The sequence below is a fragment of the Hippopotamus amphibius genome, chromosome 1 (genome assembly GCF_030028045.1).
Source record: "Hippopotamus amphibius kiboko isolate mHipAmp2 chromosome 1, mHipAmp2.hap2, whole genome shotgun sequence".
Taxonomy (NCBI): domain Eukaryota; kingdom Metazoa; phylum Chordata; class Mammalia; order Artiodactyla; family Hippopotamidae; genus Hippopotamus; species Hippopotamus amphibius.
The window spans coordinates 25,777,527-25,803,602 of record NC_080186.1 but is presented as its reverse complement, the minus strand read 5'-3'; the positions used below and the strand labels follow the sequence as shown (position 1 = coordinate 25,803,602).

General features: G+C 55.8%; 2 protein-coding genes across 3 annotated transcripts; one reads left to right on the top strand and one right to left on the bottom strand.

Moving 5' to 3' along the window:
• The first annotated feature begins 803 nt into the window (after positions 1-803).
• On the top strand, positions 804-7,809 carry TMEM54 (transmembrane protein 54). Of its 2 annotated transcripts, XM_057704261.1 has the most exons (6): positions 808-1,023; positions 3,725-3,918; positions 6,041-6,100; positions 6,258-6,446; positions 6,578-6,712; positions 7,133-7,809. In XM_057704261.1, the coding sequence occupies exons 1-6, from the start codon at positions 1,008-1,010 to the stop codon at positions 7,205-7,207; spliced, it is 669 nt and encodes a 222-aa protein (XP_057560244.1). In that variant the 5' UTR covers positions 808-1,007; the 3' UTR covers positions 7,208-7,809. The 2 variants fall into 2 exon arrangements, with proteins under 2 accessions (XP_057560251.1, XP_057560244.1); XM_057704268.1 differs by lacking the exon at positions 6,258-6,446 and having other exon boundaries at positions 804-1,023.
• Positions 7,366-13,431, bottom strand: HPCA (hippocalcin). The gene is made up of 3 exons (XM_057704282.1): positions 12,701-13,431; positions 8,436-8,541; positions 7,366-8,332 (listed from the first exon to the last, which is right to left on the bottom strand). Exons 1-3 carry the CDS (start codon positions 13,286-13,288, stop codon positions 8,235-8,237), a joined length of 792 nt encoding a protein of 263 aa, XP_057560265.1. The 5' UTR covers positions 13,289-13,431; the 3' UTR covers positions 7,366-8,234.
• Positions 13,432-26,076: the final 12,645 nt, after the last annotated feature.

The following is a 26,076-nucleotide window of genomic DNA, read 5'->3' as shown; positions in this document are numbered from 1 at the left end:
GCCTGAGGGCCAGGAGCCCAGGCTGGCAGCCACAATGTGGCCACATTAGAGAAATGGGCACGGAGATCCCTACTCCACCACTTCCACTGGATGCTCTTAAGTGAGTTCATTTCTACAAGTTGAGGATGAAACAAAGTGTCAACCTAGCACATTAAACGGACACAGTATCCAATAGCCAGAAATAGTAAAGCTCTTATTATGCTCCTGCTAGGTCTGCTCTTTGTAAAGATGCTCTAGAGGGTTTTCAAGGCATTTTCTTATCTCATTTTTGTACCTTACCACGACTTTAGGGGCCAGGAATTATTATCCCTGATTTTCTGAGAAGGGAACAAAGACCCCCCCATCCCCACAAGTAAAGCGCCTTGCTCAGTGTGGGGGACCAAAGACCCCCAGGCCACTGCAGGGAGGAAACGGGATTTGCCTGAGGCCACGCAGCAGGTGAAGGACAGATCTTGGTTCCCTAGGTAGAGCTCTTTCACCACCCACTGCTGCACTTCCCTACCCTGTAGAAAGAAGTGGATTCCCAGCCTTCACCCTGGGGCTTTCCTGTCCAGCTGCCCACCAGGTCATGACAGCCACGCATCGGGCCCCCATCTCACTCCCTAGCCGGGACAATCGCAGCTCCTCTAGCCCTCAGGTTCCATCTGTAAAATGGACATCGCTGGAGTGGGGTGGGCTGGGGGGGTGGTGGCGGGGTGCCGGCGGCATCCGAGGCTGGCGCGGGTGGGTGGGGCCGGTGCTGTGACTCAGCCGGGCGGGCCTGGAAGGGCTGCCCAGCCGGTCCGACCGGCCCGGGATGCAAACGAGCCGCCAGGGCTCTCCCGGGGCCGGGCCGCCCGGTGGATGACGGGAAGCGAGGCCGGCCGGGCGCCGGGAGCTCCGGGCTCAAGGCGGGAAGTGGGCGCGGCGCGGGCTCTGCGGACCGGGATGGGAGCGGGGCCGCCCGGCCTCCCGCAGCGTCTGGAGCCCCGCTGAAGCCGCCGCGGAGACGCCGCGCGGGAGCCGAGATGTGTCTGCGCCTGGGTGAGCTGCGGGGCGGGGCGGCCTGGGAGGCCCCAACCTGCCCCAACCCGCCTGGCAGAGGCGGAGCACTGGGGTGGGCGCCCGGAGCCCCGGGGTCCAGGCCACCTTCGCTGCAGGTCACTTTCTGCTCTGGGCCTCAGTTTCCCCAGCACTGAGCTGGCGAGAGGAGAGCCGCTGGAATCTTCCCGATGTGGGGTGGCACCACGGCTCCTCGCCGCCCCCACTTTCCTTTCTTGCGGAGGAAGGACTCCCAGGTGGGAGAAAAGCAGCCAATCACCCCTCCCCCCAGAAGGGAGAGCAGAGGGAGGGGGATTCAGAGCCCAGGGAGTTCTGAACCAGAGGCTGCCTGCCCTTGGCTTCCTCAGCCTCACAAAGGGCTCCCACTTCCATAGCCTCCACTCCCCAAAACAGGCCGAGTGGGAAGGGCCACTGGCAAACACAATCCAGACAGAGGAGTGGGACGGATGTGTCTCCTCCTCTCACGCGGTGAACACAGTGATGCTGCTCTTGGGCATCAGACAGACCTGGGAGGGGGGGGTCCCTACTCTCTAGCCAAGATAACTCGTGAGCCTCGGTTTCCTCCTCTGTGAAGTGGTGAGGGTAGCACCACCTCCTAGGACCACCCTGAGCCAGGGACTGCCCTGAGACTCTGTCCAGTGCTCCAGGCACAGCCCCATGCTGGCACCGTACCTCCATCCAGTTCGACCACATCTTGGCCCTGGGATGCTGCTGTTCTGGAGCCCAGCCCTGAGCCGGGTGGTGTCTGGGTGGCCAGGTAGGTGGGTGGATGGGATGAAGTGGGTCAGGCCCCCAGGATGAAGCTGCCATGCCCCTTCCTGTTTGGCCAGCAGTTAATCTTCATGACACCATCCAGTCCCCCGGTGCCTGTCCAGCCCATTGTCTGCCCTCTGCTTCTCCTCCATCTGATGCAGCTCCAGAGGGTCCTACAGGCTCCAGGGATCTCAGAGACCGGCTAGACCAACCCCTTCCCATTTTACATATGGGGAAGCTGGGGCCCAAAAAGGAGAGAGGCTGGTGCAAGTTCACACAGAGGGGTGTGACAGAGTAGACCCAGCCCTCTCTGCTCCCTGGGACCTCCTCTTGGCACAGGGCCCCTAAGAACATCCAATCTAGGGTTTCCTTCCTTCCTTTCTTTTTTTTATGTATATATGTACATATGTATTGGCTGCATTGGGTCTTCATTGCTGCGCTGGGTCTTCATTGCTGCGCGCAGGCTTTCTCTAGTTGTGGCAAGCGGGGGCTACTCTTCATTGCAGTGCACAGGCTTCTTGGTGCAGTGGCTTCTCTTGCTGTGGAGCACGGGCTCTAGGTGCGCAGGCTTCAGTAGTTGCAGCACGCGGGCTCAGTAGTTGTGACTTGCAGGCTCTAAGCACAGGCTCAGTAGTTGTGGCGCACGGGCTTAGTTGCTCCATGGCATGTGGGATCTTCCCGGACCAGGGATCAAACCCGTGTCCCCTGCATTGGCAAGCAGATTCTTAACCACTGAACCACCAAGGAAGAGTCCCTCTTTTCTTTTTTTCTTTTCTTTTCTTTTCTTTCTCTCACTCTCTCCTCTCTCTCTCTCCTTCCTTCCTTCCTTCTTCAAAACTCCCATATATGAAATATGTCCCAATCCTTTCTGCCACAGATGGGAACACTGAGGTCTAGGGAGGAACTCACAGGTCCCACAAGGAGTAGCTAAAGGAAGAAGCCAGGACTATTTAGTTCTAGGGCCCAGGCCAGTCTTCCAGTCTCACAGAGCTGGCTAGAGTGAGGGGGTTGGTGGGCCCAAGGGGCCAGCATGGTGCAGAGCCAGGACCCATAGGGGACGTTCCAGAGAGCAGATCTGGAACAGCCAGAAGGAGGGCTCCCGACCCTGGGGGTGTGCAGACAGGCGCTGAGCAGCCACTTGGACACTCAGAGAAGATATGAGTCCCTGCGGTTCTTTTGATCCCAGCCTCCCCTCCCCTTACCGTGTTCCTGCCCAGTGCCCCTGTACCAAGAGCTCGCTTTTCCCAGCACGACCAGGGTGTACCTTACTTTCCCATATATCTCCTCATGGGACCCTCCTTCCCCACTGGGAAATAAGGGTTATTCTTCCCGTTTTACAGATGGGGAAATGGAGACTCAGAAGCTTGAGTTTCAGTTCAGCAATTGTGAGCTGAGTATCTACTGTATGCCAGGCCCTGTCCATCAAATTGAATCCTGAATAGGACCTGATGCCTGCCCAGTGAACGAGGGGCTCCTTGGGGCCTGGACCGTGACCATCAAGCTCTCAATGGTGCCTCAGGGTCTGGCATGGAGCAGGTACTCAGGGAACACTGATGTAACAAATGTATGGATGAAATAAATCAGTGGATGCAAAGCTTAGTGGAAGGATCATGGGTCTAGAGCTAGAGACCTGGGTTCAAATTCTGACTGTGCCATGCATGACCTTGAACACTGACAAGGACAACTACCCTTTATTAAGTACTACCTGTATGCTTTTCCAACCTTAGAGATCCACAGACTCTCATGAAAGCACTGTGAACCCCTTTTCTTGATGAGGAAACTGAGGCTCAGAGAAGACATGTTACTGGGCCTGAGTCACCCAGAGAAAGATTTAGAACCAATGTCCATCACTCCTGCCGAGGCCTCAGTTTTCTCCTCTGCCCAGCAGGATGAGCCCCACCCATGGCCCTGACATGACTGTCCCTCACAGGTGGCCTGAGCGTGGGTGACTTCCGGAAGGTGCTGATGAAGACGGGGCTGGTGCTGGTGGTGCTGGGCCACGTGAGCTTCATCGCAGCTGCTCTCCTCCACGGCACTGTGCTGCGCTATGTGGCTGCCCCCCACGATGCTGTGGCTCTGCAGTACTGCGTGGTCAACATCCTCTCTGTCACTTCTGCCATCCTGGTATGATTGGCAGGCTGGGAGGGTGATTGGCAGGAGGGGGCTGGAGGGGATTGGAAGGGCCTTCAATAAGTCCCCACCCACAACCTGAGGTGGGCAGGCAGAGAGCCCTGAGCACTAATCCCTGTTCTGCCACTTACCAGCTGCACAGTCACCCAAGCTCTCTTTGCCTCAGCTTCCTCGCCTGTAAAATGGGGATGGTACCAGTGTCTATCTCAGATGAGTGTTGCATGAGATCATCCACATAAAATGCTGAGCACAGTGCCTGACCCAGGGTTCGTGCTCACTACTATGAGCTTGGATTATTATTACAATAGGGAAATCGTCAAGGCACTGTTGGCCAGAAGGAAGGAGCATTGGCTCAGCTTGGGAGGGTTCACAAAGGTGGAGGCCCCTGAGGTGGGTACTGATGGATGAATAGGAGTTCAAAGATAGGCTGCAATTGCTATAACCCAGTATGAAGCCTGCTGGGGCCAGCAGGTGGGAGCTGGAATGGCATTTCAAGTACGGAGAATGGCAGATGCAAAGGTGTGGAGGTGGGAATGGATAAGGTCTGCTCTGGAAACACTGAAAAAACCAATTAGGCAGGAGCTTAGCATTAGGCTGGAATATAATAAGCGCTCAATAAGTGGTAGCCATGGTTATGACCAGGTGTCAGTACCTGTTTGATGAATACATGAATGAAGGGGCCTGGTATCCTCAAGTTCATAAAACCCTTTCCCAATTGTCAGTAGAGGTGGCTGCAGCCTTTGGGGAACATCCAATAGTGTCTGAGTTCCATCCCTGCCACCTCCTGGCTGAGGGGTTTCTTTCTCTCTCTAAGCCTATTCCCTCCCCTGCAAAATGAAGCTCAGGCAGCCTGCTGACCCCAAGGCTTGGGTGAGTGAGGATCACGGGCCCCAGGAGGTAGGAGAGCCTCAGTCAGTGGGACAGAGCTAGTCTGTGCAGATATGCGCAGTGTCCCTTTGGATTACTATTACTGTTGTTTGTTCCTCTGTCCAGCCTTGTGAGGAAGGCAGGGAAGGCAGTGAGCTCAGGGTCGGGAGGTCCACCAGGGATGGGCTCTGGACTGGACCACTTTAGCTGTGCTCTTATTTCCTTAATTAATCCCCACAGCTCCCTGCAACATGGAGCCATTGTTATCCTCACTTTACAGAGGGGGACACCGAGACTCAGGGATTCACCCAATCTCCTGCTCATACAAAGAAGCCAACCTGGATAGGAAACAATCTGTGGCTGACACCAAAGCCAGTGTCCTTTCCGTGAGCTCATTCCTGCCGAGCCGGCTTAGCCCAGAGAGTTTGAGGCACTTACTTGTGGCTGCACAGTGAATCACAGGCATTGCTGGGCCCCCCAACATTGCTGTGGGTCCAGCCCATGCCTGAAAAAGTGAGGGAACTGAAGCAGGGAGCCTGGCTGAGTGGAATCCAAAAGATCCAGGGGGCAGCTGGTGGGCTGAACAGTGGGGTGGGCCTGTCTCTTGGGACTGGGGGTGGTTAGGGAGGCCTGCAGGAGGGAGAACCAGGTGGGTAAAGGGGAACAGGAAGGGCATTCCTGAGAAGGCGCTGTGTGGGTGTCCATATCCAGGGCGATGAGGAAAGAGCACGGCCCAGGGTGGAGTTGAGAAACTGATGGGACAGAGGCCAGGTCGCTGAGAGCCTGGGATAGTTTTAAATACTCCTAGGGATTTCGAATTCTACTCCATAAAGTATCCTGGTTCATTTTAAAATAACAATTTTGTTTTCAGTTCCTTGCCAGTTGAGTTACTTAGTTTCTTCCAAAATCTTTTCCACTCCAGGGAGACATGTCCTATATATCCTGTGACATGGCTCTGTGGCCCTGGGATACACAGATCCCTGCTTGAGAAACGCAGCTGTAGGCAGTGGGGCATCACGGAAGGTTGTAGGCAGGGAGTGACTGTGTTTTAGAAACGTCACTTCAGGGCTGGACCGTGAAGAGGCAGGGCCCCACGCAGATGGAGGTAATGAGACCAAAGCTAGGCAGCAGGCAGGGGTTTGGAGGGCTAGAGGTGGCGCTGGTGGACTCTTGATCGGACAGTGGCCCTGACCCCCTGCCCACTCTCATCCAGCAGTGGGGTCAGAGCTGACTTGAGCCTCCTCCACAGGTCATCACCTCAGGCACTGCCGTCATCGTGTTGTCACGCTACCTCCCCAGCATCCCCCTGGTATGTGGTACCTCCCGGGATGGGCTGTGGGGGTAGGGGCAGCAGCCACCCCCAAGGGCCTGGCCTGCTTGCAGGGGGTGAGGCTGACCCCATGGGGGCCAGAGCTGCCCATGGGGCCGAGCCTGACGTCCACTGATCAGTGGCCTCCCCCATCTAGCGCTGGACAGTGTTTAGCTCGAGCGTGGCCTGTGCCCTTCTCTCTCTGACCTGTGCTCTTGGCCTCTTGGCCTCGATCGCCGTGACCTTTGCCACCCAGGGTCGGGCACTGCTGGCTGCCTGCACTTTTGGGGGCCCCGAACGACCGGCACGGGTGCCCGACTGTCCCTTCGACCCCACGCGCATTTACGTAAGTGCTCAGGCCTGGGATGGGACGGGGGGGAGCAGCCAGGTGCTCCGCAGAGGCGGGATGGGTTCTTGGACTCCTGGCCTCCCCTCCGCAGCCCCAGGCGGCCATCTCTGCCCCCTGTCCCCCCACAGAGCTCCAGCCTGTGTCTCTGGGGCATCTCGTTACTGTTCTGCGTGGCAGAGAGTATGTTTGCTGTCCGCGTCGCCCAGCTCGCCCACCAGCTGCTGGAACTGAGGCCCTGGTTGGGGAAAAGCAGCCATCACATGGTAAGGCCTGCCACCCCCCCCCGAGCCCCATATTGCCGGGGAGTCCCTGATGGGGAGCTGCCCCCACCCCTCTGCAAAGGGCCCCCACCTTGAAAACTGGGGCAATAGTTTTCTCTCCAGGACCAAAGGGAGAGACGTGGAGGCTCAGAGAACTCAGATCTCCCAGCTAAGTCATTCAGCTGACACTTGGCTCTCCCAAAGCCCAGGACGAGTTTGGGGAGGGGGAGAGGTCTCTGGGCTGGAACGGGGGGCACTCCAACGGTATGGCCTGGCTCTTGCGTAGTGGGGAGTAATGACGTCCATTCACCCCAAAGACCCTCCCAGCCCCCCCCCCCCACTCCTCCCACCTTCTGGATGTCCTGGAGGAGGAGACCCAGACCCAGAACCCCGCAGGCCTGGCAGCCTCCGGTGTCTCCACAGATGCAGGAGAGCCCAGAGCCTGTGGAGGACCGTGACCTGCCAAGCTGCTCTAGCTCTGGGCCAGTGACCGTCTGACAGCGGATGCCTCACCTGGGCCCCCTGGCCACGGGGGTCCCGCAACCAAGTTTGCACTGTGATCAGGCCAGGGGTCCTGGAGCCAGCCAAGAGGGCTCAGTGGCCACACCAGGACCCCGGTGGGGCTTTCACCCCTCTCCTCGGGCCACCCAGCCCACTGCACTGAAACGAGACTTTATTCTGAAGTTATTAAAAAGAACAGAGATGCTCCACGTAGATGCATGCAGTGGGGGAGGGGGCTTGGCCAGGGGGCCTGTGCTTCTTTCCCACACAGGACGCTGTGGGTGGGGCTCTAGGTGGGTCTACCCATCTGTCTGTGGGCCTGTGTGTATCTGAGAGAGACAAGATACACCGAGGGGTCCGTGGGTCTGTGTTCATCAAAATGCTGAAACGCAGGCGGGGTCTCATGGGACTCACAGCTCGGGGGCTGGAATCAGGGGGTTTTCCTTTTGCATCATGGCCTCCAGGCCAACAAGGGCAGGAGCAAGCAGGGTTGAGTCCCTCCTGCAGGGAAGGACGGCTCAAGGAAGGTTTCTCCTCAAGCCTCCACACCTCTGGAATCCTTCTCTCCCCTCCAAATAAAGACAGGCTCCTTACCTGGGTATGATTCCCAGCTCCAACAAGGCTGAGGTCTACAAGGGTGGGGGTGGAGGTGGGGGAGCGTGCCCCATGGTTGTGGGAGGAAAGTCTGGCCTCATGGCTGGGGTGTGGGGGGGGAAGGGGTGGGGAGGTGGCTGAAGTTGTGATATCCAGGTAAGGAAGGGCTGACTCTGAGGGGCAGACCAAGCCAGAGCCTGTGTCGCTATCATTGCAGAAGGGAGATACTGCCTCCTGGATGGGGGGTGCTAACCTACTTGCTGGCTTGGGGCTTGGGGGGACTGCAGGGTTCCTTTCTCCACAGGCCCCCCAGAATGCAGACCCTGGGGGTGGCAATCTGACCCCCAGCCTCGACAGACACAAGGGCGAGGAAGCGGAGAGCCGGGAGAGGGCCAGTGAAGGCAGGGAGGGGAAACCTGGCTCCTCTCGCTCAGAACTGGGAGGCGCTGCTAGGGTCGCACTGCAGCAGACGCACGATGGACGGGTCGCTTTTGGCCCCGCGGATGAACTCCTCCAGGGACAGCTTGCCTGCGGGGTGAGGGAAGAAGTGATAGGGGAGAAGGCGGCAGCAAAGCGAGGGGCCGCGGGAGAGGAAGGGGGAGTGGCGCCCGCCCCGCCCCTGCCTCCTCACCATCGTTGTTTGTGTCCATTTGGCGGAAGATTTTCTCAGTCCTCTTTTCCGGGGTCGACTCGTCCTCCGGCATCTTCATCACGGACGAAACCATCTTGTAAATGGCCTGGGGGGTGGGTGGGGAAGGCAGAGAGTGAGGGGAGCCTGCCTGAGCCCTCCACCCCCAACTTTCCAAAAACGCCCCCAGGTGTGCTGATGATCGCCGCTCCGGCCAAGGTGTGATGGAGGCGTGGGGAACTGGGGTGTTCTGGAAGGAATGACTGGGAAGGCTTCCCAGAAGAGGGGGCTATTGAAGAGGACCCTGACCGAGTTCCCTTGGAGCGTTCGGCTGGCAGGGGGATCTGCATGTACAGAGGCTCCGCAGCGGGCAGCTCTGAGTGGGCACAGAGACTTTGGGAGTGGCTGGATGCAGGGAGTCAGGAGCGATGTTGGAGGACATCGGGGCCCGGATGGCGAAGGGCCTGGAACGCCCGGCTGAGGAGTTCGTGCCAGACGCCGCAGGTTCCGGGTTAAGCAGGTTAAAAGAGCTGCTTCTCAAACTTCGGGGCTCCGGGAGGCCCGCCCTAGATGGCCGGCAGCGGGCGCAGGGCCGCCCCGAGGGCTGGAAGGCAGAAGGCAGCTGGGTCCACAGCGGGGCGGGGGATATTATGCAAATAAACGCCCGCGTATACCTGCCGGGGGCGGGGACAGCCTGGGCTGTGCTGGGCAGAGGACGGCCGCCGCCAGATGCAGGAACTCCGGAGGCGACTCGAAGGAGGGTTTTTGCGCTAAGTGTACACAGAGCACGTATGACTTGGTCTGTGGGCTGGGTGCCCGGGCCCCCGAAGCTCAAGGGCCAGACCGGTCTCCTCAATCTGCCAGCTTTTTGCTACTGACACCTCCTCCAAGAAGCCTTCCTTCTTCTCCCATCCCATAAACTTCCCAAGCCTCAGATCCGGCTTTGGCCTCTGCAGGGGTCTCTTATGGCCTCTCTCTGGTCTGTCCCCAACGCTGCCTCTGAAAGCTCTTTCCAAATACAGATTTCCACCACCACATCACCAGCCCAGGGGCCGCCTCCTCGTTCCCATCATACACAGGCCTCCCTCCAGGCCTGTCGTGCACCCAGCTCCTTCTGGATGCTGCCCCACGCTCCTTCTGCTGCCTCCCACTCCTCCTTGGGGCTCAGCTTACATGGTGCTTTCTTAGGGAGGCCTTCCCTGATCTAGGCTGTGTCAGGGCCCGTATGTTGCCCCAGAGCCTCCTTTGGGGACACCTCTCCGGAAGTAATTATGCCTTTGTAGGATTGCTCCTTGCCCCCAGCATACAGATAAGGACCATGGACATCAAGGTAGTGCCCAGATCTGCAGAATTTAGCACAGTGCCTGGCATCTGGCAGGGACTCCCCTGTTTAAAAGCCATTTGCACCTCCTACTGCCCTCTGTTATCAAGTCCAAACATTGGGCCTTTGGCATTCAAGGCACTTCACACTCTGGTCCCTGCTCACCTCTCCACCATCAGGCCTCCCCTAGTAGGTGATTCTGCCACAACCAAATACCCCTGCACCTTTCAGGTTTCCCAGCCTTTATAGCCTCTGCAGGGAACAATAATACTAGCTACCATTTGCAGACACCCAGTATGTGCAAGGTGCTTTACATACATTATTCTCACCCTTGCAATAGCCCTGAAAAGCAGATATTGAGGTCCCCATTTTCCAGATAAGAAACTGAGGCTCAGGAAGGAAACTGATGACAGAGACCAGTTTAGGACCCACTCCCTCTTAGCCACTGGATAGATGTTTGTGGAGTGCTAATGACCCCTCAAAGTAGAGTATTTGAAGTAAGTAAGGTGAACCAGGAGTGGCATCCTGGTTCCACTAATCACTTGCTCTGTAGCCTTGAACAAGTACTTAACCTCAGTTTCCTCATCTGTAAAATGGGAGTAATCGTATCTCTCTCATTTGGACTGTCTAGAGTATTAAATGAAATGATGTTATAGCTGGCTAGAGTAAGTGGTCAGTAAACAGCAGTTTGTATTATAATCATTACTTATCCACCACATCCTCAGGTCTTCCCTGCCCTTCGGCCCCCTGGACTCCCAGATGTCACTTTTACTCCTCTATCACCGAGCTGGTCAGTGTGGCCTGCACACTTCTCTCTCCGAGCAGAGTGGGAGCTCCAAGAGGCTGAGGTTAGGTCTCTTCCCTTCCAGTGTGCCCACCACCTGGCACAGGGCTCTGTCCTGAGAAGGACTGAGCGAGTGACATAGAGAGTAGCTGCTCCCCTGTGACAGCCCTTCTCCAGGGCCTCCTAATTAATTGTCTGAAATTACTGCTCACTCATTGTTTCACTGGAGCCGACTTGTAATTAATCAGTCACTAGGGTTTGCAGAATTCTGTCTGCACAGGCTGTCTGGGGCCACTGGGCTGCTGTAAAGGAAACCAGGGCCTACAGAGCAGAGGCCAGCTAGGAAGGGGGCCTGAGGATGCCCTGGGCTTGGAGCTTCCGGCAAGGCTGAGATTGATCAGTATACACCAGTGCAACCACATGAAGTGGTAAAATGGATTGGTTGGTATCCAGCTGCTGCCCAATCCCTGAGTGATCTTCCACCACCCTGGCTACCCCAACCCTTCTACCAGAGCCCCCAGAACCCTCCACTATCCATCCGCTAGAGAGTTAATGCCTGGCCCGTGGGAGTCATTGACAATTATTAAGGATTTCCCCTAGTGATAGACATAGGGAGAGCACCACATCCTAAGGTAGCCCATTCTACTCTAGCTGGAGACAGCAGATCCAGAAGCCAAAGTCAAGAGTCCAGTAGGGACTGGATAAGTTGGGAGGAGGAGCAGGCAGCAGAGCTGAGGGACCAGAAGGGAAAGACTTCAGAGAGGCAGAAGGAAGGAGAGTAAGAGCCTGTACAAAGCGGCACATTCTGAGGGTGTTGAAGAGGCCGTTCTGGCTGGAGCAGAGAATGTGCAGAGGAGGAAATAATAACTGACAATCACTAATGTTTACTGAGTGCCAGTTATATGCTGGGCCCTCTACTAGAGTCCTATCCTGCTTTATACCCCCAATAGCGTTGGAAGAAGGGGTTAACATCCTCACTTTACAGGTGAAGAAACAAAGGCTCAGGGAAAAAAGTGAACAAGGAACTGAACAGGTAAAACAGGACCAGATCCCTGATGGACCTCAATCTTGCTGAAGGGATGGGCAGGTTTTTGAGATAAAGGTAACATGCTATACTTAAATTTGTACTAAGAAAGGACGTTCTTAGCAGGTCCTCAAGTCTCCCCATGAGATCAGCTTCACCATCCCCATTTTACAGATGAGCACTCTGAGTTGAAGCCAACTCCAGAACTGGAAGTCAGACCCTTTTAAGAGGCATCTCTGAGTGTTGGCCAACTTGAACCTGACTCTACTTAGATATTGTGTGACCTTGATCAAGCCACTTCACCTCTCTGAGCCTCATGGGGTTGTTGTAAGGATGCACTGAACTCATGGGTATAAGCATCTCACAGTACTTGGCTCTTAGTGGGCTCTCAATCAATTAGTTGGAAGGTGGCTGGGTATCCAGATGGAATGTGGGCGACAGAGCCAGTTGGCCCATTCACAGGCTGTGTGATCTCGAGCAAATGTCTTTACCTCTCTGATCATCTGTTTCCTCTGAGTAAATGACGATCAATGAAACATAACTGGCCTGTACCCTGCAGAAATATCAAGTCTTGAATGACAAAGAAAGGCTGAGGAACAGTTACACATTAAAGTGGCCTAAAGAGATAGGATGAATAAATGCAGTGTGTGATCCTGGACCAGAGCAAAAAATGCTATAAAGAACATTATTGAGACAGTTGGCAGAATTCAATATGGTCTGTACGTTAGATAATAGCATTGTTTCTATGTTAAATGTCCTGACTTTGATAATCATATTATGGGTTATGTAAGAGAATGTCCTTGTTCTTAGGAAATCTATCCTGATGCATTCAGGGGTAGAGGGTCATGTTCAGAACAACAAAACATTACACACACACACACACACACACACACACACACACACAGTGATAAAGCAAATGTGGTAAAATGTTCATTGGTGAAGCTGGGTGAAGGGTATGTGGAAGTTTTCCCAACTTTTCTTTAAATTGGAAATTACTTCCTATTAAAGACTTTTTAAAATGGATTGTGAGAATAGCACCTGCCACTGCCTATCTGCAAGGGCTGTAGAGAGGGTAAAGAGGGCTGCCAGGTGCAAGCTGCTGGACTGCGCCTGGCATTCTGAGGGGCCCAGGGGCCCACCTGCACGATCTCCAGCATCTCCTCGCGGCTGATGTAGCCGTTGCCATCCAGGTCGTACATGCTGAAGGCCCACATGAGCTTCTGTTCCAGGCGGCCACGCGAGGTCACGCTCAGCGCGATGATGAACTCCCGGAAGTCGATGGTGCCGTCGCTGTTGGTGTCGAAGGTGCGGAAGACATGCTCGGCAAACTTGGAGGCGTCACCATAGGGAAAGAAGTTGGCGTAGATCTTCTTGAACTCGTCCACGTTGAGGATGCCCGTGGGGCAGTCCTTGAGGAAACCCTTGTACCACTCCTGCAGCTCCAGCTCCGAGAACTCTGTGTTCTCCCGCAGGTCCTGCAGCATCTCCGGCCGAAGTTTGCTGTTCTGCTTGCCCATGGCCACTAAGCCAAGTCCCACCTGGGTCCCCGAGGGGGTCAAGGGACAAAGAGGAGTGGTCAGACCCTCCTGGCCCCTTGACACCACTCCAGGAGGGCCCCCAGGCACCAGCCACCCCAGCCTCTCTTTTGACCCAGTGAGAGAGAGGAACTGGCCCAAGATCACACAGCCTACAGGCACCCAGGCACCCTGCCACTGTGTCAGCTCCATACCATTTCCCCAGACCTTCTACTTCCCCAGGGAGCAGACCTGGAGACAGAGGAAGAGAAGGGGGCTTACTTTTACTTAGGCCCTTCTCAGTACCAGCCACCAAGCCTTCCCACAGGTACACCATTTCACCCTCACAAAGTGAAGCCTGGGGATTAGCCCATTTTACAGATGAAAAGGCAGATTCAAGGAAGTGGGGGTGACCTGGTTCAGATCACATAGCCATGGAGTGACAGGGCTAACTCCCAGAGTTGCCAAGGGAGGTGCGGAAAGGTCTTCTGGTCTTCCTCCCTCCTACCCACTGCACCCTTACTGCATCCCATGTGCCTGCTCACACAAAATACACCTGAGCCCAAACACTGACCTGTTGTCCCTCCCACACATGTGTGCTTGACAAGGGGCGGCATAAGGTAGGTATTAGCCTGGGCTTCATGTGGACCAGACCCTGTGGGTTTGAATCCCAGCTCTGCTTCTTACCAGCTATGTGACCTTGGGCAAGTTCCTTAAACTCTCTGCCTCATCTGTAAAGTGGGGGTAATAGTACCTACCTCATTATTGTTGTGGGGATTAAATTAGTTAATACATGTGAAGCACTTAGAAAGATGCCTGCACATGTAAGTGCTACCTAAATGTTAAATAAATAGAAATGATTTACAGGTATCCAGGTGCCAACAGCAAACAAATGACTACATGCTGGCCCATGTCATGCTACACAGCTCACCAAATCCACACATGGGTCCCATGCCACTCACATACAAGCACCCACCCTCCCAGGGTCACCGTGCCTCCACACATGACAACATTCCCTCTGCTCCACAACTCACACGTACTGACACAGCACCATGCACCCACAACTCCCATACCTTGTGCATCGAGACACACCAGCCCACAACCCCACATGTCTCACACGTGCCATCACAAGCCAGCTCCCATGCCGACACGTCTCACATGGCCAGCTGCACGTGGGACCCTCAGACACCCTTGCCATCTCTCTTTACCCAGGGGTGCTGCCAGGTGCCAGGAGAGGGAGCTGCAGCCCTTCTCAGGCCTATGAGGGCCCCCCTCTTCCAGGGAGACCCATAGCCAGTCAACTCTCCCCCAACACTTACCTTTCATCTAGTTCAGAAAGGTGCCCTCAGAGCAGGAGGTTAGACTGTGGAGGGCTGAGGGGAAGGCATTGGAGGGGAGACAGCCAGGCGGTTCTGGGCAGGGATGTAGGGGTGTGTGCAGGTATATCCTCCCCCAGCTCAGGGCAGTGAGACAGAGCGAGGGGGTACTCCTTGTGTGTGCATGCGCACATGTGGGTGAGCATGTGTGAGTGCATGTGCTCCTGTGTGCATGTGTGTCCCTGGCTTCTGCCTTGCATTTGTCTCCCTGTGTGTTTCAATTCATATCTGTGCATGTGCATATATGTGCATGTGACTAGGTGTGCACCCATCACAGTGTGAGGGGGATGTGCCTTTGTGGCCATTTGGGGAAACCTGTGTGTGTCCTCAGCATTGTGTCACATGCATGTTTCTGTAAGTTGGTGGCCCTCCTTTCTAAATCAGCTTTTTTTGCCCCAGGCTGAGGACCCACTGAACAAGTGTGTGGGAGGGCACTGGGGAAATGCCTGGGGCCAGGGCGGCCGAGTGTGTCCCTTAGTCCCCTCCTCAAGGTCCAAGGAACTGGGTCATCTGGGCGGGGGCAGAGAGACGCGCCGGGCAGGAGAGATCTTCCAGTGCCCCTTCCTCCCTGCCACCCTCAGAGTTATCCCCCCCCCCCGCAGTTGGAAGACTTGGAAACGAGGGCGTTAGAGATTCTGCTGTCTCCGCAGAGACCCCCAGATCCCAAAATGGGAAGGACCTAAGCTGGATCTGAGAAACCCGCCTCGGGGACCCTCTCCGATCCTCTCCCCAGCTCTCCCCCTGGCCCCCGCCTCAATCCCTTCAGCCCTCAGAGAGCGCCGGGCGCGTTGCCCCTCGTGGAGGGGGCGTCCCGAGGCGGCCGAAGCACGACTCCCCAGGCTGGCCACTCGGCGGTCAGGACCCTGGAGAGCGCCGCGCGTTTCTCTCGGGGAGCCTTCACTCTCTGCATCGCTGGAGGGGAAATTGCTGGGAGGCACCGGAGCGGCGGGGTCGGGGAGCCCCGGACGTGGCCCCCTACCTCCGGGATGCCCCCTCCTCACACCCCCAGCCCCGGTCGAGCAGCCCCCACTCACCCAGCGACGCGGAGACACCGACTGCGCAGGGAAGGCGGCGCTGCTGCGGCGCGCGGCGGCAGAGGCGGCCGGAGGGGCGGGCGGGGGGCGGGGGGCGGGACTGCGAGGGAGACGCCCCGCAGCGTTAGCCCGGGGCCCCTCCCCTGGGGGGGTCCTGTTCCTCCCTTTTCGCTCCAGCCCGGAGAGTGCGGGGAGCGACCGGCTAGGCTCCGCCCGCGCACCTGCCCGGGAGAGGGAAGGGGACGCCCTCACCTCCCCGGCCCCCCTCGCGAGGGAGCAGCCCGCCGGGGGAGGAAGACAGAGGTCCCCATCTCCTCAGAATCTCGACTCAGGTAGCCCGGATACGTTGGGGGTGGGGGGGTCAGTGCCCAGAGACCCCTTTCCTAAGCTGGGGACAACCCCCGACAGCTCCACCCGCCTGCCTCCACCATTCCTACCTGGGCTTGGAGCCTCACGTCGCTCCGAGGGCGGAATTCGGATCCTGGGATGTTCGATAGGCACCCTCCCTGCACCCGCGCCTCAACTCCGGAACTAACTGAGCTCTTCAGAGAGGGGGCAGCGCCCACTTCACCAGTGCGTGAGGTCTTGGGGGGTAAACACGCCCCCTACCCCGCTTCTGCCTTAGAGAGTCCCTCCCCCATTTCCTGCCCTCCAGGAATCTCGTGCCCAGGACCCCTCTCAGAATGAATCCCACCCACCTCCTAACACCTCCTAACGTTGATCTAAATTGCTCCTCCCATTACCTTCCACTCCAATCAAGACGCCCTCTCCTTCCCTCCCTGGCCAGTGCCTCTACTGGATTGCAGTAAGTGAGGGGCTAGGGAGCATCTCCAGCCTGGGGGGTTCTGAGTTGTGTAAGCCCCCTGCATGCAGATAGGACGGCCCCCTTCCAGAGTCGCTGAACCCCATCAAAGCTTCTGCCAGGATGAGGGCTGCATCCTCCTTCCCCCAGCCTCCTCAACAATCCTGACATCCTGGGCTTGAATTTCGTTCTTTCTATATTTCTGGGGGTGTGTGTGTGTGTGTGTGTGTGTGGGTGGGTGATACTTATTGTCCCCATTTCACAGATGAGAAAACTAAGGTTCAGAGGGGTTAAATAATTTTTCCAATGTCTAACAGCGAGCTAGTGGGCTTGGACTTGAATCCAAGTGCCCTCATCCATTCATTGCACAAATATTTATCAAGCACTAGTTCTGTGCCCAGAACTGTTCTAGGCAATGGGGTTAGAGGAGTGGACAGCAAAGCATGGATATAATGTACAAGTCAGTTCTATAGTGTATTAGATAAGTGTTTTGGGAAAAGTTGAGATCAGTGTGTAGAGGTTGGGATAGTGACAGTGCTTTGGACCATGCCAAGGACTTTAGATTTTATTCCAGGTGAGATGAGAAGCTCTTGGGGCTTTGAGCAGACTGGAAGGGTCTGAGCTTTACTCAGGCATTCTGTCTTCAACTGACTTTGAGGAGTAGAGGCCAGGGTGGAATCACGGGGTCCTGAGGGGTGAGAGATGACCAGGGTGGCAGAGATGGGTCTGGTTTCTGGACCTATTTTGAAGATGAGCCTACAGCATTTGTCACCTGACTGGACAGTTTCTCCCACTTCCATGGCCGTAGCTAGGACCCTCCTGGTTCCCCAGGGCTCGGACCAAAGCTCCACCTCCAGGTTCTCAGACCAAGCCTCTTAGGTGGTCAAAATCTAGCCTTAGTCTCTCCTGCTGGAGGACAAGTGGAGAGTCTCCACTAGAGGAGCAGGGGAGCCAGGCTGTGGAGGGTGGGGGCAGCTGGGCCCTCTAGAACATCAGTTCCTATGTGTGCCTTGGCTCTGGTGTTGGGACCCCCGTGGAGGCGCCAGACATGCGTGGGTGGTTCCCAGCTGCCTCCTGCGTGAGGACCTGGGGGTGGGGAGAGACTTGCCGCTCAGGCCTCTGGAGTGTTAAGCTCCCTCCCCTTTCCCCACCAGGTCTGGAAGTCTGGCTCACCTTGGGGCTGGGAGAGGGACCTGCCCTTGGCTCCTGCTCCCCCTCCTCCTCTTTCCCCTCTCCCCTGCCTGAAGCCTGACAATCTTCCCAGCCAGGTCTGGATCCTCCTTTCTGTCCTTGTGGGGTCTCAGTTTTCCCTCGCCAGGGGCTGCTCAGCCACTCTGCTTCCTCCCACTCCTCACCCCCTACCCTGCCCTGCCCCAGCTTCACCTCCTGTGGTCCTGTGAGCTGACTCCTTGGTTCAGCCTCTCAGGATCCTACATCCCCTACTCTATTGTTTTTCTTCTCTGTGCAGGTGACGGATGCCCTGCCCTCAGGATCCCCAGTCTGCATCCTATCTCCCCAGTCTGCATCCCATCTCCCCAGTAGATTGGGCTTTTGAAGGCAAGCCTATGTCTTTTCCTCACCCTGGGTACCCCATGTCCCTTTGACTTTTCAGTATCTTGAATGAGTAGGGTGGATAGAGGGGAGAGGGCAGAGTTTGGGCTCTGGTAGTCTCTGCTGATTACACCCCATCAGCCACCTCTCCCTTCCTGCCTAAGAAGTACTGGGAGCTGTCCTGAGCCAAAGGGGAAGGCTTGGGGCTTCCCACACTGTACACCTAGGCCATAGGCCCAGCATCTAGTGCCCCGAGATATAGCCGAGAAGAGGGGGGCAAAGGGTAGCCATCAGGCCTGGGTCCCTCACTTCGAATGAGCTGGAGCAAATCTCTTCCCCTTTGTGAGGAGAAAGCTTAGACAGGTGACCTGGGTGCTTTGACATCCGCTATCAAAAATCCTAACCAGAGTACAGACAAAAGAGGGCTGACTTACTGCCTCACGGGCCCCCAGGGTGGTGGGGGAAATTCTGGACATGAGCTTTACATAGATGAGACCCCAGTGGCCCTGCCACCCTGCAGATTTGAAGGGTTCTGTGAAGGCCTGTTGCAGGGGTGGAGGTGAGGGGTGTCCTTGCTGGTGACATTTAGCCCCTCCCACCCCAGACTGAGGCATCTAGGAGGAAGGGAATTGCAGAAGGGAATTATTGAGAGAATCAAGTGAGGGATGAGTGGAGAGGGGACTGTGCATCTCCTGAGCACCTACTGTGTGCAGAGTACATTGCATATGTCACCTCCTTTGATCCAAACTAATCCTGAGGACTCAGTCATGTGACTGCCATTTTACAGATGTAAAGACTGAGGCTCAGAGAAGTGAGGTCACCTGCCTGAGGTAATACAGCAAGAAAGTGACAAAGCCAGAATTTCAACCCAGTTCCATGTGACTCAGGAGCCCAGGTCCCTCTCTGCAACCTCTCAGTGAGGGAGGTGGAGGTAGCCCCTCCCCAGCCCCCTCAGAGGCACAGCCCCCACCCTCCTCTCTTAGGTCCCAAATGGTTTGGAAAATCCTGATGGGAGCAGATGGTGGGGACAGATGGAGGGAAAAGCATCTCAGGGCTGAATGACACAAACAAACATTGATAAAGTGATTAAAACCTCAAGCCACCCCTTTCCAAAGGGCCCTGCCCACCCCAACCTGGAGCACAAGGGACCCAGAGGTGCGGGCCTGGTGGGGGGGGGGTCTCTGAATGCCCTGCATCTTAGCCCAACTGATCCCAGCTTCTGCTCACCCCCCTCACTGCCGGGGACCACCCCCGGACCAGAGCCCCGGGCGGCAGAGCTGCCAGGAGCACAGCCCGGGAGGGGGAGGGGGTGGGCCTGGCTGTTCCCGAGGGAGCTGGGCTGAGAGGAACAGAGAGGGGGGAGGGTGGGGACGTTGGGAAAGTCCTGGGGGCTGGGAGTGCAGACCTGAAGTCGATAGTGTGCGTGGGGGTGTAGGGGTGGGGCTGGGGTCCCTTGAGCAAGCCTCACTTTATGGAGAGGGCTCAGCTCCCATTGAGCAGGGCCAAACCCTGTCCCACCTCCCACCCCCACGGTGGAGGGGGCAAGGCCCTTCACCTCCGGAAGATTTGGCTGGTTTCTTCATCCGTAACATGGAAACAGTAATATTAGCACCAACTTGGAAGCGGCTTGTGAGGATTATGTGAGACGGAGGCTGTAAAGTTCAGGGCACTGGGCCTGCACACAGGCAGCCCTCCAGGCTGCTAATAGGGCCTCCCTGCTGTCGGAGGATCAGGAAGGCTGGGGCTGGTTGGAGATGGTCCCTCTCCAGAGCAGCAGCCTGGGCTTGAAGATCCAGTCCCTGGAGCCCCTGAGGCTGCCGGCCTCTGCAGCAGAGGGATCCTCCTGGGTAAAGGCAGCTGATGTCTCTGCCATGCCCAGAATCCAGGACCCCCAGAAAGAGAGAAAGGGGCTGCGTCTTTGCCGATCCCTCACTATGAAGGAACAGACTTCGGAAGGCAACCGACCCAGGCTCAGATCTTGATGTGGCCCCTTCCCAGCTGTAAGAAGATTGGTTAAAACAACCCCTCTGACCCTCTGGTTCCTTCTCTGTAAAACCTGCATTTCCAGCTGCTTTCTGCACTTGCTCCCAGAAGCCCACAGACACCTCAGACTCAAGCCAGCCAGTATCTAATTCATCGCCTTCCACCCCAGCCTGCCCTGTGCCTGGGCCCCCCTCCATCACAAAACGAGCCCAAGATCCACCATCCTGGATCCCTCCCTTCTCACCCCCACACCTGCTTCCTTCCCAAGTCAGCCTGTCTACTAGGGACGTCTCTCAGGCCTGCCCTCCTCTCTCCTTGCCACCTTCCTGCCCTTCCTCCTTGTCAGGCTGGCCCTGCATTATGGCTCTGGCCCTCTTATAGCTCCTGCCTTCAGTTTCCCTCAATCTAATCCCCTTCCTCCCTGCTTAATAACCTTCCACGGCTCCCCACTGCCCACCAGAGTAAGCGGACATCCCAGGCTCTCCATGACAGATCCCAGGCTCTCCATGACAGACCCCAACCCTGGCTTCCCATCTCAGCTCTTCCCCTCCACCTTCTTTCAACAATTCCCCCAGCCCCGCACCCCCCAGCTAGTACCTTCTCTACCAGATTGTCGGAATCTCCTACACCAAGAGAAGGGATCTAGAGTCAAGGCTGAGGAACAGGGGCTCCCCAACCCCCATAACCCTACATATGAGTTTTAACCTAGTTGGGGTGGGGTGAAGTAAAGCAGGCAGCTGGGGTCACGTCCCAGCCAACCCTTTTCTAGGCCATAATCCCTCTGCAAGTGAAAGCAAGTTTTTAGCTCTCCGACTCAGCCAGGGAGAAACAGTGACTTGCCTGAAGTCACCCTGCCAGGCCAGCCTTTTGTCCCCTCCCCAAATCGTAAGTGACCCCTTCTGTGACAGCTTTCCTGACAGCTAAGCAATCAGATCTTTCTCACACATTTCCATTACTGGCAGGTTCACTCCTCCTGGTCCATCTCTGATTGTCTGAAAATTGTTCCTGGGTTCACAGCAAATGGAATGGTTACTCGTGGAAGTGGAATAAAGAGCAAGAGGCTGATTGTTCACTTGTGACTTCATAAGCAATTCTGCCTGGATGTATTACAACCTGCATATGCAGGACATTTGAGACTTGAGTCAAAATCTAGAGTCAAGATTTTTATTTGTTTTTTTGCTTGTTTGTTTTTTTTAATTAATTAATTAAAAAAATTTTGGGTGGCACTGCACAGCATGTGGGTTCCCAGTTCCCCAACCAGAGATTGAACCTGAGCCCCCTGCATTGGAAGGTTGGAGTCCTAACTACTGGACCACCAGGGAAGTCCCAAGCGTCAAGATTTTTAAAAGATGTTTCCTCCTCCACTGGGCTCTGCCTCCCAGCAGCCTTCCGACAGCCCAGCTCTGCCCTAAGGGGGTGCCCAGGCTGAAAGCTGCACACAGCACCCATGGCCAGTGTGACTCTCCTCCTGGGGGACTTGGAGTCAGCAGACCTGACCCCACCACTGGCCGGCTGTGTCCTCCTAGAGCCCCAGTTCTACTTCTGGGAAAAGCATCCCTCCCAGAGCTGCTGTGAGGAGCCCACGAGACACCGGGAGGCTCATGCCCATGAAGGAGGCTGCTTTGTGATCCTCCAGGCTTCTGGGGTGTGTACTCATACAGCCTTGCGGGCAGGGGCCCCCAACAACAGAAAAGGTAACATCCCAGCTCAAGGCTTTTGCTGGCACCTGCGATTATCCCCATTTTATAGAAGAGGAAACAGGCACAAAGAGATCAAGTTCCCTGCCTGAGCCTATGCATGGGGTTTTTGCCAGGTCCAAGATAGGACCCAGCTCTGTTTCCTGAGCTCTTTCCAGTGGGCCGGGATGCCTTGGAGAAGTAAGAGCTTCCTAGAGGGTTCAGAGGGACACACAGTCCCAGAACCCACCCCCCAGAGGCTGAGGTTGCCAAATCCCAAGGGCCTCATGCTCTGGATCTGTCTTTCTTGCTGGGAAGACTGGGTCAGCTCTCATTTCTGGCACCTTAGGCTCTTCCCGAGGCTGGGAATTGCCTCTTTGTTTCCATAGTAACAGTGAACAGAGGGGCCTCCCGTATCAGTGCAGGGATACTGCACGGATACCCGTAGGTACACATGTGCCCTGGGAATCCCCTGGATGGACAGCCTGAGGTACATGCACACATACCCACGCACACCCTTGCACATTCACACACACCCAGTGCATTTGTGTGCACACCCACGCCCCCTTGCATATGAAGGCACGTGCATAATGTGCCCACTAGCCGAGAAGTGGGTCAGGACGTCACCCTGCCTGGCATGATCCACTCTCACAGCCACCCTGGCCCACTCAGGCGCAGGGAGGGTCTTGGGAAATGAAGGACGTCCACTTTATAATAATACATTTGTAGATGCTTACTATGTGCCCAGTACTGCATTTTCCTTTTCACGGATAGCATCTCCTCTACTCCCGACAGCACCACTCTGAGAGGTGCCTGGTGAGGAAACAGGCTCAGAGAGCTAGAGTGATTTGCCAAGATTTGCGGCCAGGACTGTTTGCCTCCTGCCCTCCCCAAAAGACCCCTTGGTGCGAGACCTGAGAGCGCTCACCCTGGGACCCACAAACACAGATGGGTGTGCCTGGCAGCAGATGGGACCAGAGCTGAGGCCTCCCAACTAGGATGTCAGGATTCCTGGACTTACAGCTCTGGGCCATTGGATTCCCCCTCCGGCCTCCAGCCATTCTTGAGACAGAGGAGAGAATGGAGGCCCAGAGGACTCCAAGGGCTTTCCTTCCACTGATTTCTCCCAGTCAGCAGAAAAGGAATCTTGAACAGCTAGAGCAAGACTTGCCAGGAATCTCCTGCTGGTAAAACCACCCGGGTTCACTTGTGAGTTCCCTGCCCTTCCTGTGGAGGCAGGAATCCAGCTGCCAGAGTCCTGGCTCCCCGACCTCTTGTGCCTCTCAAGCAGAACTTGGGGAAATGAGGGGGCCTGAGGCCGGCGGCCAGGCCAGCTGGATCATCTTGAACAGGGAGCCGGAAGGTGGGCTGTCTTCCTGGAGGCAGCTTTCAGCAAAAGGATGATGTGACAGTGAAAATGGGCTGCTGGGGAGAGAGTGAGCTCTCTGTCACAGGAGGCATCCCAAGACGGTAGGCACTGGATGCTCCCTGGTTAGGAAATCCAAGATAAACAGTGACTGGGTCCTGCATCCTTCCCACCATCACTGCCGTCACAGCGCCACTAATTGGACACCCTTTGTGTCAGGCACTCGAAGATGTGATACAACTGCCACCACTGCTAATAAAAATAGCAGCTCCTGTGTGCTCAGCCCTTACGTGGTTGATCGCCATTGACTCCCCACAGAACGCTGTGAGGCAGGCACTATCTTTAGGCCCATTTATGGATGAGGAAACTGAGGCTCAGAGAGGTACAGCAGCAAGATTCAGGCTCAGCCTGGCTGCTGAGTCTGTGGTCCGCTCACCTGGGAGCTGGCCTCCTGGCACCTAGGCAGAGGGAGCACAGCGGGAGGTGGGGCGCCCTCCCCAGCTAGGGCTCTGGGTCCCCGGAGCCTTTCCTGTTGTGGGCAACACTGGCTCCACCATGGCCTGGGTGGGCGCCCTCTGCTGGCTGTGCCCTGGTTCTGCAGAGCCATGTTTTTTTCGGGCTGAGGGAGAGGGTGGGATGGGGGACGGTGGGTGTGCTCTTGAGCCTAGACCTTCACTTTAGACAGTGGTACCTGAGGTCACCCAGCCAGTCAGGGGTTGAGCTAAGATTTGAACCTAAGGGCTGTCTGATTCTCAGGCTCTTGTCCTTCCACCCCTTCCTGGTGGGGAAGGAGCTGTACTCCAGCAGCCTTCACTTCCTGCCACCCCTCCCCCACATCTGGACCCCACCTCCACCCCCGCCCCCCCAAAACAGAGCCTCCAGCCGCATCGCTCTGGGGGATCTCGGTGACTGTGGTTTGTAGCTGAGAATCTGATTCCAAAGGCAAACCTGGGCTCTGGGATTTGAGGCAATTTGAGGTACGGAGATGCTACTGACTAGCTGTGTGACGTTGGGCAAGATTCTCAGCCTCTCTGAGCACTGTCAGATGGGAGTCGGTTCCTCTGTAGACTCTGAAGAACTGACGAAATTTGAGGAGGGTCTCTTTTACCCAATTAGAAGGCCTTTCCTCAGACCTTTCCTCTACCTCCTCCTTCCCCTCATCCCCCTCCTCCTCCCTCTTGTCCCTCTTTCTCTCTCCCTCCTCTTTTCCACTCGCCACTGTCTCTTCCGTCACTCTGTGGTATGGATATTACCATCTTCCTTCTCAAGAGGAGGCATTTGAAGCTCAGCGAGGTGGAGTAACTGGCCCAGTGACGCCCAGCCGGGTGTTTCGGCTTAGAATCCAGACTTTACCCAGCTGACCCCTGCCCTGTTCCCTCTTCATCTCCTCTCTCCTCACCCGTCACATCTCACACATCAGCTCCTCCTACAAAACGTGTCCCCAAATCCTCCATCAACTTCTCTCCCTGTCCCTTGCCACCACCCAGGCCAGGACCCATTATTTCTGGCCTGGTGTCCGCAGCAGCCTCCTCGCTTCTTCACAGGTCACTCGGCCTGGTTTCCTGCAGTCTGGCTTACACACTGGAGCAGGTAAAGTGATCCTTTTAAAATGTAAATCAGATCACATCACATCTCTTTTTGAAGGTTTCTACTGCAGGTGGAATAAATCGAAGCTCTATTCCGCACCTCCAGGCCTTGTGTGATTGATCCTAGCCACTTTCATTTCCTCCTGCTTCCTCATGAAGCCCCAGTCTCACTGGCTTCTTAAGGTTTCCTGACCATGCCAAGCTTGCTTCTGCCCAGTGCCTTTGCACTTGCCCTTCCTATGGCTGGATTGCCCTTCCTCTGATGTGTGTTGTGCCTGCCCCTTTCTCCTTCTTAGTCCAGAGGTCACCCCCTCAGACCACACTACCAAACATTTTCCCTTCCAGCCATTCTCAACTGTACTCCCCCATTTTTGCCATAGCCATGTGAGTCTCTAAAGATATCTTACTTAGTCATTAGCTCACTTGTTTATTGCCTGTCTCTCCTACTGAAATATGAGATGCACAGGGGCAGGGACCTTGTCATCCTGTTCACGGCTGTGTCCCCAGGACCTAGCATAGGACCTGGCACTCCGTAGGCACTCAGTATGTGTTTGTTGAATGCAGAGAGCCCTCCCCAGCCCTGACTTCTCTTGCAAGCTCAGAGCAGTCTTTCAAATCCAATCCTATTTTTCCTGCTCCCACTGTCACAGCCCAGAGCTTATAGCAACTCCTCCCATCCCTCCCTGTCACCCTACTCTGCCTCCCTTGCTTCCCTTCCACATAGACACCATGCTCTCCCAGGCCTCAGGGCCAATGATTCCTTTTTCCCTCTGCCCCTTTTCCCTCATTTGATTAATTCCCACCTGACTGTTGGTACTAATTAACTCAGGCATCACCTCCTCCCAGAAGTCCCCCCTGCTTTCCTCTTAAGTAAATACTCTCTCCTGGCCCCTGTAGATCCTTGGTTCCTCCTGGTCCAGAGCACAGTCCTTTCTTTGTATTTTAACTGTGTCTGTCTCCTTAAGGAGCTCCTCAAGAACTTGGACCAATCTGATTCATTGCAATATCTTTGGCACCCAGCCCCAGGCTGGCCTGGCACAGGCATTCAAGAAACATTGAGCTGGGCTGGCCTCATCATTGCTGTGATGGGGACCTTGGAGGATTAGACAGGCCAGACCAGTGTGTCCCAGCTGTATGACCCATGGCAAGCTACTTCCTCTCTTTAAGACTCAGTTTCCTCATTCATAAAATGAGTATAACATTCCCAACTTCTCAGGGTTGTGAGGATTCTTGTGTGTGTAATGTGCTGGCACATGGAAACTGCTGGGTGAGTGGTGGGTCCCTTTCCTGGTATGGACTTGGGCCTGGGATTAGCAACTGCCTCTGTGAGCAACCAGCCCACTAAAGCCCTCTAGGGAAGGAAAATGCATATCCTCTAGTGAGCCCTGGGCCCGAGACTCCTGAGGAGCCCCCAGAGCTAAAGGGAGGAAGGACATAGGCAGACTGGATCAAGCCCTGGACTTGAAGCCACGTAATTTGAATTTGAGAGATGGCTGCATAATTCACTGGCTGTGTGACCCAGAGTGAGTCCTCACACCTCTCTGAGCCTCAGCTTCCTGATCTGGAACAGGAACTAATAACACTTCTCAGCCTAAGACTCAAAATAACGTGGACAAAAAGCCAAGTT